This window comes from Metopolophium dirhodum, chromosome 8 (genome assembly GCF_019925205.1).
Source record: "Metopolophium dirhodum isolate CAU chromosome 8, ASM1992520v1, whole genome shotgun sequence".
NCBI lineage: Eukaryota > Metazoa > Arthropoda > Insecta > Hemiptera > Aphididae > Metopolophium > Metopolophium dirhodum.
The window spans coordinates 22,369,198-22,385,635 of NC_083567.1; the positions used below are offsets into that span (position 1 = coordinate 22,369,198).

Genomic DNA, 16,438 nt, shown 5'->3' on the forward strand with positions numbered 1-16,438 from the left:
CAACTAATTGCAAATCGAGTTTGGCTAATTGCAAATCATTTTTTATATTTTTTACGAATTTTTCAATTTTTTAGCCAGTCCCCCCACTTTGCCCGATTCATTTCAAAATGCCGCCAAATAATTGCAACTTAATTGCAACTAATTGTAACAACTAAATCACTGTATGCACCTATTAACTATTAGTTACTTCATGTTCAAGTAGGTAAAGAAATATATTTGTTATTTAAGTATAATACAAATTAGTTTTTTCTACCTACCATATTATCTAGATAAAAGTTAGGTAATCTAATCTAATCTAGATAAATGTCAAATTTATAGAAAAAAACAACTTAATATGGTAATATTAAAAATTAACAGCCACTAATTGAATGGAAAAGAATAATCTATGTGGTTACATACAGTGTTGAGAATAAATAATGAAAACCTATTTCTAGATACGATACAGATAATTGTATATACATTTATCTAGCTACAGATAAAGATAAATAAATTTGATATTTATCTAGATTAGATTAGATTACCTAACTTTTATCTAGATAATATGGTAGGTAGAAAAAACTAATTTGTATTATACTTAAATAACAAATATATTTCTTTACCTACTTGAACATAAAGTAACTAATAGTTAATAGGTGCATACAGTGATTTAGTAATATTATGTACTAATTGGATAGTGTTCTGATAGAGCAATTTTAGTAAAAAAAAATATTAATATGATTTAAATAAAATGTATCTAGGTAAGGAAGTATGTCTTCTAAGATAACAAATGGCCTGGCTAAAAAATTGAAAAATTCGTAAAAAATATAAAAAATGATTTGCAATTAGCCAAACTCGATTTGCAATTAGTTGCAATTAATTTGGAATTATTTGGTGGCATTTTGAAATGAATCGGGCAAAGTGGGAGGGGGCTGGCTAAAAAATTGAAAAATTCGTAAAAAATATAAAAAATTATTTGCAATTAGCCAAACTCGATTTGCAATTAGTTGCAATTAATTTGCAATTATTTGATGGCATTTTGAAATGAATCGGGCAATGTGGGGGGGCTGGCTAAAAAATTGAAAAATTCGTAAAAAATATAAAAAATAATTTGCAATTAGCCAAACTTGATTTGCAATTAGTTGCAATTAATTTGCAATTATTTGGTGGCATTTTGAAATGAATCGGGCAAAGTGGGGGGTTGGCTAAAAAATTGAAAAATTCGTAAAAAATATAAAAAATGATTTGCAATTAGCCAAACTCGATTTGCAATTAGTTGCAATTAATTTGCAATTATTTGGCGGCATTTTGAAATGAATCGGGCAATGTGGGGGGGCTGGCTTAAAAATTGAAAAATTCGTAAAAAATATAAAAAATGATTTGCAATTAGTCAAACTTGATTTGCAATTAGTTGCAATGAATTTGCAATTATTTGGTGGTATTTTGAAATTAATCAGACAAAGTGGGGGGGCTACATGAAGTTAGCCCCCCCAATTTTGAATTTGAGTTTACTCAAAACTGGGTGATTTGCAATTAATGAAACTCGATTTGCAATTATTTGCAATTAATTTGCAATTATGTGGTGGTATTTTGAAGTCATTCGGACAAAGTGGGGGGGGCCAACTTCATGTACATTGTGGTAGCGGGGTGTTAGAATATACAAAGTTTTAATATACAAAGGTTTGGTATGTTCACTCTCAACCCTTGTTGAAGAATGATACAATAGTTAGGGTTTATCAGGCCACACAAGACAAAATAAAATAAAAATATATAAACAAATAAATATATTTACAGTCCTGATATATCAATCACGATTTATCTTTAGTCTTGTCATAGTCTGAGGTCTTTATATTATTCGCCTTTGCGTACCTCATACTTGCCTGTACCAATCCACCACAAATACCTATACAAATATATAAGTTTTGGGGGACGAGGTGGCCGAGCGGTCTAACGTGACGGATTCGGCACAGCCGGTCCGAGTTCGATCCTCGACCACCAGGCGGCATTTTTCTCCGTGCAAGTCACGGTGTCCGGAGAACAAGTGCCGCCATCCCCCACCCGGGCATGGCAGATACCTACGGGTGCCCAATCAAAAATTCTGCCAAACTAAACACATACGTGTTCCTCCCCCTACCGACTTAATAACCTACAGTAAAAACTAAAAATAGCTAATGGCCTCAGCTGCCGGGCTCAAGATCAATAAAAAAAAAAAAAAATATATATATAAGATTATTAAATATATATATATTTTAAATAATATTTTTAAAAAATAATAATATTTAATACTAACCATTTTTAAACATTAACAACATATGTCATAATCAGTCAGCGGTACTATGTCAAGTGTTCAAAAGTCATGTGTTATAAATTTAAGTCTCATAAGAGTCATGTGTTATAAAACGGATTTCTCATAAAAATCATGTGTTATAATATAATATTATTAGAGTACCTACATACATACATGTTCCTTATTGTTTAATCGTTTTAGCTAAATGTTATCTTTATTTGTTATCGGTGCGGCGTGGTGATGCACAATTATATCGTGCAAGAGGCAGTTAAGAATATAGTTTGTCATGAGTAACTCAGTCTACAAAAAGTTATTTTTTAAAGTTTTTGTATAATTTAATGAAAATGGAATTAAGTTTGACCGTCACTCCATCCATTCATGAGAAGCGTGATACATTGGATATTAATGGCTATTTATATATATTCAATAGACAATATCAACGAAAAATTGACGATAATCTTGTATTTTATTGGATTTGTCGATGCGGAGCACGGATACAGACTATCATAAAAAATAATATTCATATAATTGATCCAAAAGGTAAGCCTTTTTCAACTAATGATCATTCTCATGGGCCAGACCCACAATATTTACAAATAAAAAAAGTTAAACAAGGCGTCAAACGAAAAGCCGATGAAACAAATGATAGTGCTTCAAATATTTATCAAGAATCTATAATGTCAACGTCTGTCGCAACTTTTTCACTAATTTCTAAAAACTCGGTTGGATGTTTAACTAAACGACGGAGAATGGGTAAGGAGTGTAAAGAGCCAAAATCAATTTCCGAAATTATTATTCCCGAAAATCTTCAACATACATTAGACAATAAATTGTTTTTAATTAAGTCATTTTATCGTAAAAATGATTATGTCATGATATTTACTACAATAGAAAATTGTTTGATTTTAAAAAATGCGTCATTTTGGGTAATGGACGGCACATTTAAATCTTGTCCTACATTATTTAATCAATTATTTGTTATTCATGGATCAGTTGAAAGAGGAAATAACAGAACAGTTGTTCCATTAGCTTATGCGTTAATGACTTCAAGAGATGAAGATTTATTTCTTAAAGCAATTGCTTCAAATTTAAAACTTTAAACATTTTTACAATTATTCCTTTTTTTTAAATTGTTTAACATAAACATTTTAATTCACACAGAATATATAGTTAATTCAATTTTTTATATCTACTGTAATTTTTATAATAGGTACATAACTTTTATGACATATGATTTTTATGAGAAATATATTTTATAACATTTGATTTTTATGACACTTAATATTATAATATTTATTTATTTATTTATTAATTAATTCACGGAATAAAAAATTCCTTATTTAGTACAGTACATAACAATAATTCAGTAAAATAAGATAGCTAACATATACAAGGGGTGACGGCCTAAAAAATACAGCAGAATTACAGGCACAGTAAATATAAACTAAAATAATTAGGACACAAGTAAAATTACATACAACAAATGTACAAAAATAACAGAATATTAAGGTAAACTGAGAAAGGAGGGGTCCTCGTTATCCAACCGCATCATGCGGTCAATTGGTTTGTTTTTTACCGTAATTGGTACAGTGGAGAGGTACTGCAAAAGGAACTCGAGACCTTGTGGCCCGATGAGGAACTTTAAAGTTTACTTGGACGAGCAGTGAAGGGGCGTTTAAGGAACCATCGATTAATTTTTTTAAAAAGGCCAGATTAGCTTTAACGCGCCTATCTACTAAAGATGTAAGGCCAAGTGCGCGCAATACTGGAGTATAGTCATGAGGAGGATGGACAATTTTTAGCATGTAAGCTGCAGACGATAGAAAGCGCCTTTGTACTCGCTCTAAGTGGCAAGAATCAGTTACCACAAACGGGTCCCAGAGCACAGACGCATACTCTAGCATGCTTCGGACTAAAGAGCAGTAGACAGTCTTCAGACAGCTTGAACTCATTCATGGTGCGCATTACGAAGCCAAGCGATTTGAGGGCTCGGCAGCAGATGGAGTCAATGTGAGGGCGGAAGTTCAGATCAGCAGTGAAAATAACGCCCAAGTCGCTATTGCTTGCAACTCTATCAATCACTGAACCATTGATAGTGTAAGAATAATCGAATACCAACCGGCGCCTGGTGAAGGACATAGCTTTGCATTTATTAGTATTAAATTGGAGGCCAAGAGTGCTAAACCATAAGCTAATGGAATCTAACTCGTTCTGAAGGGCGAGACAGTCAGCTTCAGATTCAATTTTTCGGAAAAGTTTCAGGTCGTCAGCGAACATAAGGAATCTACACTTAGGAACAGCCTTCGTAATTCCATTTATAAATAACGAAAAAAGCAGGGAGACAAGTGACCACCTTGGGGAATATCTGATCTTATAACACATGACTTTCTAACACTAGACTTAGATTCTCAGTCAGCAGCTGTAAATTGACCTGTAAAAGTCAACATTGCGTCAAAGCTCAGTCCGGGTGCGGTGAAGTAGTGTGTTGCATCCAAATTGTATGTCTTCATACAGACATCACGAAAATTTTCAAAAACGTCTGCCAACAATAAAACGTCGATTTTTAAATATAAATCAGAATATTCACCTAGCATTCTGCAACCAAAGTGGTCCCAGACCTCCTTCACATGCTCAAAGTCACTCTCCTTTATCCCGGTCTCCGTCAAAGTACTATAAAACTCTCTTTTCCTCGGTATTCGTCTCTCCACCAGTCTGTACAGGTAGTATGATTTAGTACGTTCTGATGTATGATCCCTTGATCCTTGTTAGAAAGTCTTGATCCTTGATCCTTGTTGGAGAGTCTTGGTCCTTGATTGCGTACGTACGTGACGTTGTTCAGACGCTTCTGGAAATATTCCTTGAAAAAAATAGTTTAAATAAATTAAATAATAATTAAATACAACTGTACAGGTAGTATGATTTAGTATGTTCTGATGTATGATCCCTTGATCCCTTGATCCTTGTTAGAGAGTCTTGATCCTTGATTGCGTACGTGCGTGACGTATATTTACCCCTCCACCTGAACCCGTCTACTCATCACGTGACCGATAGATATTTTGTATACAAACCCCCACCCCTCTTCCACTGATCCGCTACCGATGATCGCGTACGTATGTGATGTATATTTACCCCACCTCCCCACCACCACATTATCACAACACACCGTCCACCACCGAGTTATGAACTATACATTTATCCTGTAAAAAACTAGTAACTGATAGATGTTTACATAAATTAATAATTTTAGCTCTTGGATATGCGTTATCAGCCAATGCTGAAAACCCAAGTCCCTACATTCGAATTTCATATTCTATTGCAACGCCAGAAGAAGTCGATCGGGTAAGTGATTTTTACAATATTTGTAATATTTCTTTTAATCTTTTACAATCAATATATAGTACCCAAATGCCTACTCCAGTGGTGAATAAATGATTTTCACAAGGCCCCTCCCACCCGGGAGATAGGGTTGATTTTTTAATATGCTTTATTTGATTATTAAATATCAGATATTAAACATTGAAAAAAAGGTCATAGGGAAGGATCTATCCCGGGCAATCGTTTTCTCACAATTGGCCAACTTATATTATAAAACATAAATGGTAGTTATAGTTTAGAATAGGTTTGTATATATATGTCGTAGCCATATCGTGAAATCGATTTTAAGATCGATATGCTTGTGGGATGGATAAAATTTCTAATCGATCTTGCGTAACGCTTTGTTTTTGCCGTAGAAACGCAAATCAATAAAAATAAATATTACATTCACTAAGCAAGTCGCTAGCCGCCAGTACCTGTCGAACGTCGATAAGTTGTATTATTTGACTGGGTGTTTGCATGGTGCGGCTTTGGACGCGATTCGCAGTATACCCGCGTCTGATGATAACTATCAGTTGATATGGTCAACTTTGTCCGCTCGTTTCCACCGCCCACGCATGGTCGCGACCCCGTTGTTAGAAAAAGTGTTAAACGCGCCGTCGTCGTCGCAGGAGTCATTGCACGACTTAACCGTTTTTTTTGTCTACATTTGACGAAAATATTTCGTTATTATCCGCGATGGACATTCCCGACCTCGGGTCGTTCATTCTGTTTACTTCGGCTTTCCGTGCGTTACCGCTCGCCACTCGCAAATTATTCGTATCCACCATGGCAAGTAACGAGGTTTATCCAACAGTCGATAAACTACTGAAATTCGTGCGGGATCGTATTACCGTCTTAGAAAATGTGGGCGAGCCGCGGACGACTAATGCCAAACCGAAGCCGCAGCCTATTACCGGGCCGTACGTCAGTCACCGCGCGGGGAAATGTAATCCCGTGGCGCTCGTCGCCGTGAAACCAACGGAGCGTCATTCGCAGACTACCACCAGCTCATGTTCATGTTGTCAGGGTTCGCACAGCATCAGCTCGTGTCCGAAGTTCCGATCATGGTCACTGGACGATCGGAATCGATGGGCCCATGAAAATAAAGTTTGTTTTAATTGCCTCAGCGGTAATCATTTTATCCGCGCCTGTTCATCAAAGTCGCGATGTCACCAGTGTTCGAAAAAACATCACACATTGTTACATGGTGTTACTCCCACCCGCCAAGAGGAAGGCGGTGACAGAGGGGGGGAAACACCGTCGTGTTGCGCAGCCGCGTTGGCACCGCGTTCGAGTGCGATACCAACGGTCTTGCTAGGCACCGCGTTGATTCACGTGCGCGACAGGGCCGGATCTTGGCAAACGGTTCGCGCTCTGGTCGATTCCGCGTCCTAGATTAGTGCCATGACAGTGGCGTGTTCGACCCGCCTTGGTTTCCGTCCTCGTCCGTGGACAATGCCGGTAAGTGGCATATCCGGCACGCCTGTCGTCAACGTAAAGGGTGTCGTCGAGTGTGACATCAGGCCGCGGTTCGCTACCGAACCCGCGTTAATTGTCCAAGCCTGGGTACTGCCGTCTATTACAAGTGACATGCCGCGCACCTCGCTTCCCGTGGATATCAAGGATCGTTTTTCCACCCTCGCACTCACCGATCCACAGTTCAACGTGGCATCTCCGGTGGACATGTTACTTGGGGTCGACGTGTTTTCCGCCATTCTGGACGGTCGACAAATTAAAATCGACGATGCCTTACCCACTGCTTTTGGTTCAATCTTCGGTTGGGTCCTAATCGGGCCAATTCCGGCGGCGGCCACCTGTCATCTTGTCACTACACCGGTGTCCTTAGCCACGTCTATTGAAGCTCTGATGGATACATTTTGGACCGTCGAAGAACCAGACGCAGCTCCGCCATCTTTTACCGACGATGGGTGGTGTGAGAGTCAATTCCTCGCCGAACACAAGCGATTGCCTTCCGGTCGGTTTCAAGTGCCGCTACCAACGCGTAAGCCAGTACCACAATTGTCGTTCCCAGGTTCACGTTCCGTCGCGCTCAAGCGTTTCGAATCCCTCGAACGGAAACTGACGTCCGACACATCTCTGCGCGGGGCATATTGTGACTTCATGTTTGAATATCTCGCGCTCGGTCACATGTCCGTGGCCACGAGCCCAGGGAATTACATCATCCCCCACCAGGCAGTGTGCACACAGTCCAACGGTGACTTTAAAATTCGCGTCGTATTCGACGCTTCCGCTGTGTCCCATGATGGGACGTCACTAAATAGTTGTATGTATCAAGGTCCGAAGTTTCAGCAGGACATAGTGGACATTTTGACCAGATTTCGGGTGCACAAATTCGCGTTCACTGCCGACATTTGTAAAATGTATCGTCAGGTGCTGGTAGCGCCTGAATATCGTCCACTCCAGCACATCTTATGGCACGCGTCACCTCACGATAAACTCGTGGAATGTGAGTTAAATACGGTGACATACGGCCTGAATTGTGCCCCGTTCTTGGCGCTCCGCGTGTTAGCCGCCATCGCCGAAACGGATTGCGCCGGTCAAGACGACATTCGGCGAGCGCTGTTGCAACAAACTTATGTCGATGACATATGTGTAGGCGCCGATACGGTCGACGGTGTTCTCAAGCTCCAACGTGATATGATCAACGTCCTCGGTAAATCCAACTTGGAGTTGAAGAAGTGGTCCAATAACTATCCTGCGGTCCTCGACAGTATACCCGCCTCTGCCCGTGTGACGGGTCCGTTACCTTTTGATGCTGTGGATGGGGGTGGCGTCAAGGTTCTCGGCCTGCAATGGCAGCCGATCGATGACGTTTTTGGGTGCGCCATCCGTTGTGACTCACCACCCGTATTCACCAAACGCGGCGTTTTATCGTTAATCGCGCGCATTTTCGATCCGTTGGGCATATTTTCGCCGGCCACCTTCTACGCGAAGCACATAATGCAACGAACGTGGTCCTGCAATCTTGGATGGGACGACTCTCTTCCGAATGATCTTCACCAGGAATGGTCCACTTTCATCGAATCATTGGCTTGCCTCCGTCAAATAAACATTCCTCGACACTTTAGCACGCAGTCCGCCGGCCGTTGTCTATTGTTAGGATTTTGTGATGCGTCACAGAATGGATGCGCCGCTGTCGTATACCTCCGCGTGTTGGACGATCGGGAGGACGCTTCGATCTCGCTGGTTGGCGCGAAAACCAAGCTAGCGCCGATGAAATCGTTGACCATCCCGCGGCTCGAGTTGAACGCCGCTGAGTTATTGGCGCGTTGGTTATACCGCGTCAAGTGTATTCTCGATCCTCAGGTCAACATTGTCGGTGTACATGCATGGACGGACTCAACGATTGTCCTGTCCTGGTTGGTCAATCGCCACGAGTCGTTTAAAATATACGTGTCAAATCGGGTTCACAGAATTAACACGCTAATACCGAGTTGCGTGTGGGCACACATTCCATCCGCGGACAATCCCGCCGATTGTGCTTCACGCGGTGTGTTACCGTCCGAGCTTCCAGCATTAAAGCTTTATTGGCAGGGTCCTGAGTTTCTACGGCGTTGTCCGTCACCGTGGCCGGTCGGAGCCGCCATACTGCCGCTGAACGACTTGCCCGAATTGCGCGTTCTATCCGTGACCGTCAACGTTCAACCTCCCGCTGTTGAATGGTTCGACGAGTTTTCGTCTTACGACAAGTTGGTTCGCGTTGTGGCCCATGTGTATCGATTTACAAATCGCTGCCGCCATCGCGTATGGGTTACGCGACGGGCGGCCATCACCCGTTATGAACTCGACGCGGCACTTCAGGCGCTGGTGATCGAGTCCCAACGTAAGTTTTTTGCACAATTACGGCACGAGTTATCTCACCGTCTCCGTGTGGCAGCCAAACCGCTCGCCCATCTGTGCCCGTTCATTGATCCCTCCGGCGTCATTCGAGTGGGTGGGCGATTGCGTCACTCAATGCTGCCATATGACCGTCAGCACCCGATATTACTAGCAAAACACTCGCGCTTGGCCTTGTTGGTGTGTCGTCATTGGCATCGCATCAGCTGTCATGCCGGACCTCGAGTTGTGACCGCCATGGTGTCCCTACAATTTTGGATAATGTCCGTAAGATCAGTGCTACATCAAATCAGCAGTGAATGTACCATCTGCGTCCGATTTGACCATCAACCACCTCAACCGTTGATGGCTGATCTGCCACCAGGCCGTGTTCAACAGTGTCGGCCGTTCGCGCGAGTGGATATTGATTTCGCTGGTCCATTGCAGTTACAAGAGACCCGCCTTCGCAAAGCACGATCGTTTAAGGTGTATGTGGCTGTTTTTGTATGTTTCGCGGTGAAGGCGTGTCACCCAAGGTTGTGACCGAGCTATCTACGGCCGCGTTCCTCGCGGCATTTGACAGATTCGTTGCCCGGCGTGGTCCGCCGTCCGACGTTTTCAGCGACTGCGGGACCAACTTTGTGGGGGCCGACCGGCAGTTGCACACGTTAATCAATAGCCCAGAGGGGCAAGCCGCGCTAAGTGATTCGCGCCCACATTGTTCCTGGCATTTCAACCCGCCCAGTGCACCACACTTCGGCGGATTATGGGAGGCTGCAGTGCGTTCCACGAAAAGATTATTGGTCCGTGTAATGGGCAATCACCACTTTTCATACGAAGAATTTACGACAGTCCTGTGTAGAGTGGAGGCTGTCCTTAACTCACGCCCACTCACCCCGCTGTCATCCGATCCAGCCGACCTGGACACTTTCTCATCGGCCAACCACTGCTTGCCGTGCCACCTCAGACGTCATCGGAGGACAAGTCCAGTCTCGTGAACCGGTGGAAGCTGTTAGACCAATGTCACCAGGCGTTCTGGAGGCAATGGTCCACCGAATACTTGACCACGCTGCAGGCACGCACCAAATGGTCCACCGGGGCCCCAAATGTTCGCCTAAACGATGTCGTCGTCATCCGGGACAACCAGTCTCCCCCCCTATCGTGGAGAATGGGACGGGTGATCGCACTATTGCCAGGAGCCGACGGTGCAGTACGCGTGGCCCGTTTGCGAACCGCCCACGGCGAAGTAACCTGCCCCGTTGTGAAGTTGGTCGTTCTGCCCACCGAAGGGACCCGTCCAGGTACCCCCTGTTAGGTGATCCCCACGCTCTGTTCGCCTATGTGTGTTTCCCGTTACATAAGCGAACTCCATTATATTTATGTTTTTTTTTATGTATTCTTGTGCTACTGTAACAGCACCCCCCTTATTTTGGTTTATATTATGTAGTACGTCGTTTTGTTGTATTTTTTTTTTGGTGGTAAGTGATAACAGGCCAGAACTGACTCCGAAAAGCCGTCGTCATCATCCAGTTATACCAATGCATCAGCGGATGTGAGGCTGCGCCTCCCATGGGGGGAGTATGTTTGGGCAACAGCGTTGTTGTCCCGCTGTACATCGCGTCGGGTGCCGAACATTCGTGAAGTTGAACCCCGTTCCCCTCCACCACCCTTGATCGCACTGGTGGCGCGCTTCTAGCCGGGGAATATCACCGTCAACCAGTTCTGCCCGCACGTCCGTGCTTGGCCGGTCGACTTGTTTTGTTGTTCTACCCGCGCCATCTTTTATCGTTGGTCTAGTGTCCGGATCCGTCCACCGACCGCGCTTTTTTTCGCATACACGCCGTCATTAATCCACGTGTGCCTGTTTGTTGTTTTTGTTGTCCGTGCGTTATACCGGTCTCGTTTGTCGCGTTGTCGCGTTGTTGAGTGCGTGTGTCCGTCCCCGTTCGCCGGTCCATAGTGGTTCGCGATCGGCCGACTTTGCGTTTCCACGTGGTTTCCCACTGTGCCCTGCTGTACGCCGTTACGCCGCGAGCGCCGCACCAGTCAGGTGTGCCAATTGCATCATCGCCGGTGCGTCGGTAGGTGCCCCAGTCCCGCTTGGTGTTGTCCATTGGTACCAGTGTCGTCCATCATCGTGCCCAGGAGTCAGCTGTTGTCGGTTCAAGCCACTATCATAGTATCACCACAGAACAAACAGAAGGGAATCTTAAGGCTTATCGAAATACCGTCCGACATTTCTAGATTTTAAACGTGCTGCCACGTACCGAGAAATTCTCTTTTTTTAAGTTTTCTGTGGTTTGTGGCTACACTGTTAATCTGCAATTCATATTTTGTAATTTATGATTTTTGTTTGTATTAATTTTATTATTATTATTATTATTATTATTATTACTATTATTTTTAGTTTAACTTTATTATTTTGTAATTTTTTACTAAAGTACTAATGTGCTTTCATAATTAATATTCCTCATTTGGTAACTATCAAAGTCTGAATTTTCCTATTAAATAAATTATAATGTTAACTTGTTATGCATGTTGATTGTTATATTTGTTTTATTATTTGTAATTACTGTTTACGATGATGTAATTTGTTTTTGAAACTTTACAAAAAAATAAAAAATAAATTGAATTAATACTGTGTAATATTTTAAATTTTACAGCTCTTAGAGAGTAGTAAATGTGAATTTGAGGTATTCCTACTGACAATAGGTACAGGTTATGTCAGCGTCGTCGGTTATAAACTAGAAAAAGGTACAGGTTATGTAACAATGTCACATACTTCTACCAGTATATTTATTTAGAATAAATCTTCAATTTTTCTCAGCAATTGGGTGTACTCATTACACAAGTTCCAAAAAAAAAAATAAAATTAGTACTGCTTAGATTATTTAAAATTAGTGTACGTAATTTGTTTTGTAATCTTCTGTGTACCTATGCATTTTTGTTCATTCATCTACTAAATAATGATAAATAAAATATGTATAGTTTTTCTTTTTCTTAGATTCTGTACTTAGATAAATGGTAAAAATGCAATTTCTTAAAAAAAAATCGGTTTGATTGTTTGAATATAAAATATATTAGAAATTTGAACGAATAAACAGTGCTGTACGATATAAAGAAAAAAAGGGAAATTCCCGGTACGTGGCAGCACGTTTAAATTCTAGAAATGTCGGACGTGGTTTTATCATCTCCCATAAGAGCCTATGTTAAATGAAATATGATTCCCTTCTGTTTGTTCTGTGGTATCACCATCGTTGCAGATAAGATGTTATGACATATGTTATTGTTTATATAGATATTATTTTGTACATCGCCATTCCCGATTAGTAGGAAAGTGTAAGATATGATCATATCCCCCGGTTTATAACACGACTGTATTATATGTGTCGGCAATAATAAGTATGTTTAGTGCCACCAACGCACACCTTCAATTTGTGTACGTCTTATACCTAGCTTCGTAATGTGTTAAGTTACCTACTCCTATTCACACACAGGTTATAACGCATCCAATTACCCGCCGCAAGTGTCATACGAAAATACATTTAAAACCTATTATTTTTATACATGACATGTAACCTAAAATTTTATTTCATTCATATTATATAAACAGTTTAGTGTTTACCAATAAATAAATCAATAAAAGTCATATTATTGTATAATTTTATAGTTTAATTTACCAATGATATCGAAAATTAATATTTCAAATAGTAGGTATAAACATTCGTTAAACTGTACATACAGATAAATATTAGTTTAGCTAGGAATTTTATTCAAATAAAAAATGTATTTAATAGATATATATGAATAGTATATATAATTTTGTTTAATATTACTATGGCCATCCGAATAAGTGCAACTAGACAAAAATAAATGACTATATTACCTTAGAGACTTGATAGGTATGTGTTCATCAAGCATTAATATTCTGAACATTTTCTAGACAAGATATTATTTTTAAAATATTTTGAATCTTTTTATGCTACTTATAAGATATAACTTATAAATTATGGACATAAGAAAATGTTTAGTTTATTGGTTTCTTTTTTTGATTTATAAACATTTAAATTTGTTTTGTGATTAAAAATTATAAGTAAAAATATTAGTAAAAAGTTCCTCATAGATTCTTTTTAAAAATTACAAAATATCTAAATTATTTAATATTAGTGACTTAAGATCAAAGTTTAACGAAATTCGTCAACATCACGAATATGTCTAATTAATTTTGTAGGTGTTTAAAATTTCATATTTTTTTTTAGTTTTAAAACCTGGATTTGAAAACTTAATACAATAAATTTCGTGCCTTCTTATATTCTTTTGGTGATATTTTGGTAAGTTTCGGCCATAATAAATATTATAATATGGTGCTTGTTGCATATTTTTGCACAAACGATGCAGAAACAGTCAAAACTTCAAATTTCAGAAACGGTGTACTACCGTTTCAATGACCCCTCCAATTATTTTCGGGATAGCTTTACGTTATTCTGCCCAACCGATGAAACTTGGTGCAAATTTGTGCAAAAATGCTGCACAAAATATATATAATATAGATTAAATTTTGAAAGTGAAAGGACATTGAAATGGACCTTGAAACCTTAAAGACTTGAAAACCTTAAAGAGACTTTGAAAAAGGATATTGAAGGATAAATTAAGTTGACATATCTACGTGTTTCAACAAAGTCTGATGTTCCAATATTTTTGGCATCTGTGTTTTTTTTATTTGAAGTTGTTTCATAACCATAAGTAAAAATATAGTAGAATAAGATCAATTTTTTTCAAAATTTTTATTTTCGAAAGCATACATAATTATTAAGTGCAATGTTACAATAACATATTAAAATTTGGATAAATCATATATTTTGTATTTTAATGGGTATATAATATGAGTATACATCTTAGTGTGCATACAATTGTATTTGCATATAAAATAGGTACATTAGCCATCAGAAAGTATATAAGATAAATTATGAACTTATATCAGACTTGCAACTATAGTCATATTGAATATTATTATCAAGTAGTTGCTGTTGGTTATGAGGTTCTGCAGATTAGGAGCTAGATTTAGGAGGTTGAGATGTGCTGTTGCCTGTTGTGGTAGTCGAGGTAGGTGTGCCAGTCGTGGGAGGAGCAGATGATGCTTGTGCATCAACTTGTGCTAAATTCTAAAAACATAGAAATAAAATAATTATTACTTTGATTATGAATACATTTATATATTTTAATCTTAACAATAGCAGTAACCATCAAACTTTTCTTTCAAATTAAATTAATTAAATGCGAAGTTGTAGAAACGTAACTCCTATACCAATCATTTTTTTTGAGATCCGTCAGTGTTTTACATCCCCTTACAGAAGCTAATCTAATTAAAATCACTAACTAGTACCTAACTACCACCATTTAAATGTGATTAAAATTCTCTTAAATCACTTCAGAATTTAATAGTAGAGTCTGGTATTTATTTTCTGCGGTTTTGAAAAAAAAAAATTCTTCCATATTTCGAATCCAACGATTCCGCACTAGTGAAAATAAACTCAACACATAACACGCGGAATTTACATAATTTACATAATTTCTATTTTATTTTTGGCGTACCTGTATACATGTAGACATATAGTTCAAATAATAATAATAATAATATATTCACATAATATTGTCTCAGAGGATAATTTTATCTACGACATACTAAACCCTGAAATAGATTCGAGAAAATGCGATCACAAAATATTTATTTCTAATGCATGTACCTATTGGTTTGAATCATATTATTTTATTTTTGTTAGTTTGAACTAAAGTTATTATAATATAACATTTAATTTACACAATTTATTGAATGTAAACTATTATTTTTCAAGTGTTGATAGTATCGGCTATAATAAAAGTTAAAAGTACGTAATCATACCTCATAGCATAATATAAACAAATATGTTAAGTTATTTCAGTTATTTTACTTTAATAATATTCTAAGTGGTTCAGTTAAGCGATACCCAGTAGTTTGGCAATAATAATATCATTTCGTAAACGCATTCCATATGCTTAACATATAATTTGCACATTTTTAACGTTGCCTGACCTACGTCTAGAAATATTACATTTTTTTATTATATTTTATAACATTTCAATTTTCCTACTTCATTATTTCAGCTCATATGAATAAAACACATACAAATTATAACTTATATAATATAACCATAAACTACGATATAACATGTTGATACTTACAAACATACTAACGATGATGAAAATTGCCATGGCAATGATGAATTTAAAGTTCATTTTTAGTTTGTATTGATGTTGTACTCAATAATATTTTAATATAATTTAGTATTTCTAATGAGTTTTTATGTAAAGTGGTATCCCTTTTATACGAGTTTTAACAATTAATCAAGTTTAAATATTTTGAATTGTGTTTTGCCAGATACACCTGCTTAAATTATAAATAAATATTATACCTACTGAATTAATAATATGTAATCCTCAAACGTTTAATAAATCATATTAATATCTGTGTGAACATTAGCACAGCAAAAACATTTTTACCTATGTAAACTTGATAAAAAACAACAAACGTTAGTTTGTTATCCTATAAAATTAAAATATAAATTTAAAAAAAAATGTAAACATTTCATGTTATAATGAATTATATCTGTATATGATTATCACTGTAATAAATTATAGAGATACGACTTTTGTGAATTAGAACAAATGAACTAGTGAAGTTTGACCGACGAAATGATTGAAAAGTTTTTTCCTCTCCTGTAAAATTTACCGACTTACGAATTACGATCTTTACGATGATATGCTAAATGCTTTATTATTATTTAACCATTTTGCATTGATGTTATACGAGTTCAAAGATTAATTTATTTTTAGGGGCCATTAGTCATTATTGTGCGTAAAAGACCACGGCGAAGATTTCAGCGTTGGTTTGTTCAGACACTTCTGGAAAGATTCCTTGAAAAAATAGTTAAAATAAATTAAATA

General features: G+C 38.3%; 1 protein-coding gene and 1 long non-coding RNA gene across 2 annotated transcripts; one reads left to right on the forward strand and one right to left on the reverse strand.

Annotated features, from left to right (window-relative positions):
- The first annotated feature begins 7,024 nt into the window (after nucleotides 1-7,024).
- LOC132951372 (uncharacterized) lies at nucleotides 7,025-10,000 on the forward strand. Its single transcript, XM_061023185.1, has one exon. It carries the CDS (start codon nucleotides 7,025-7,027, stop codon nucleotides 9,998-10,000), a length of 2,976 nt encoding a protein of 991 aa, XP_060879168.1.
- A 4,222-nt stretch (nucleotides 10,001-14,222) lies between these two features.
- LOC132950608 (uncharacterized) lies at nucleotides 14,223-15,932 on the reverse strand. Its single transcript, XR_009665226.1, has 2 exons — nucleotides 15,677-15,932; nucleotides 14,223-14,619 (listed from the first exon to the last, which is right to left on the reverse strand). It is a non-coding gene; the product is annotated as an uncharacterized LOC132950608 (long non-coding RNA).
- Between the last annotated feature and the right edge of the window lie 506 nt (nucleotides 15,933-16,438).

Excerpts from the sequence above, each read along its gene's own strand:
- LOC132951372 (XM_061023185.1), top strand. The coding sequence starts at position 7,025 with ATGACAGTGGCGTGTTCGACCCGCCTTGGTTTCCGTCCTCGTCCGTGG.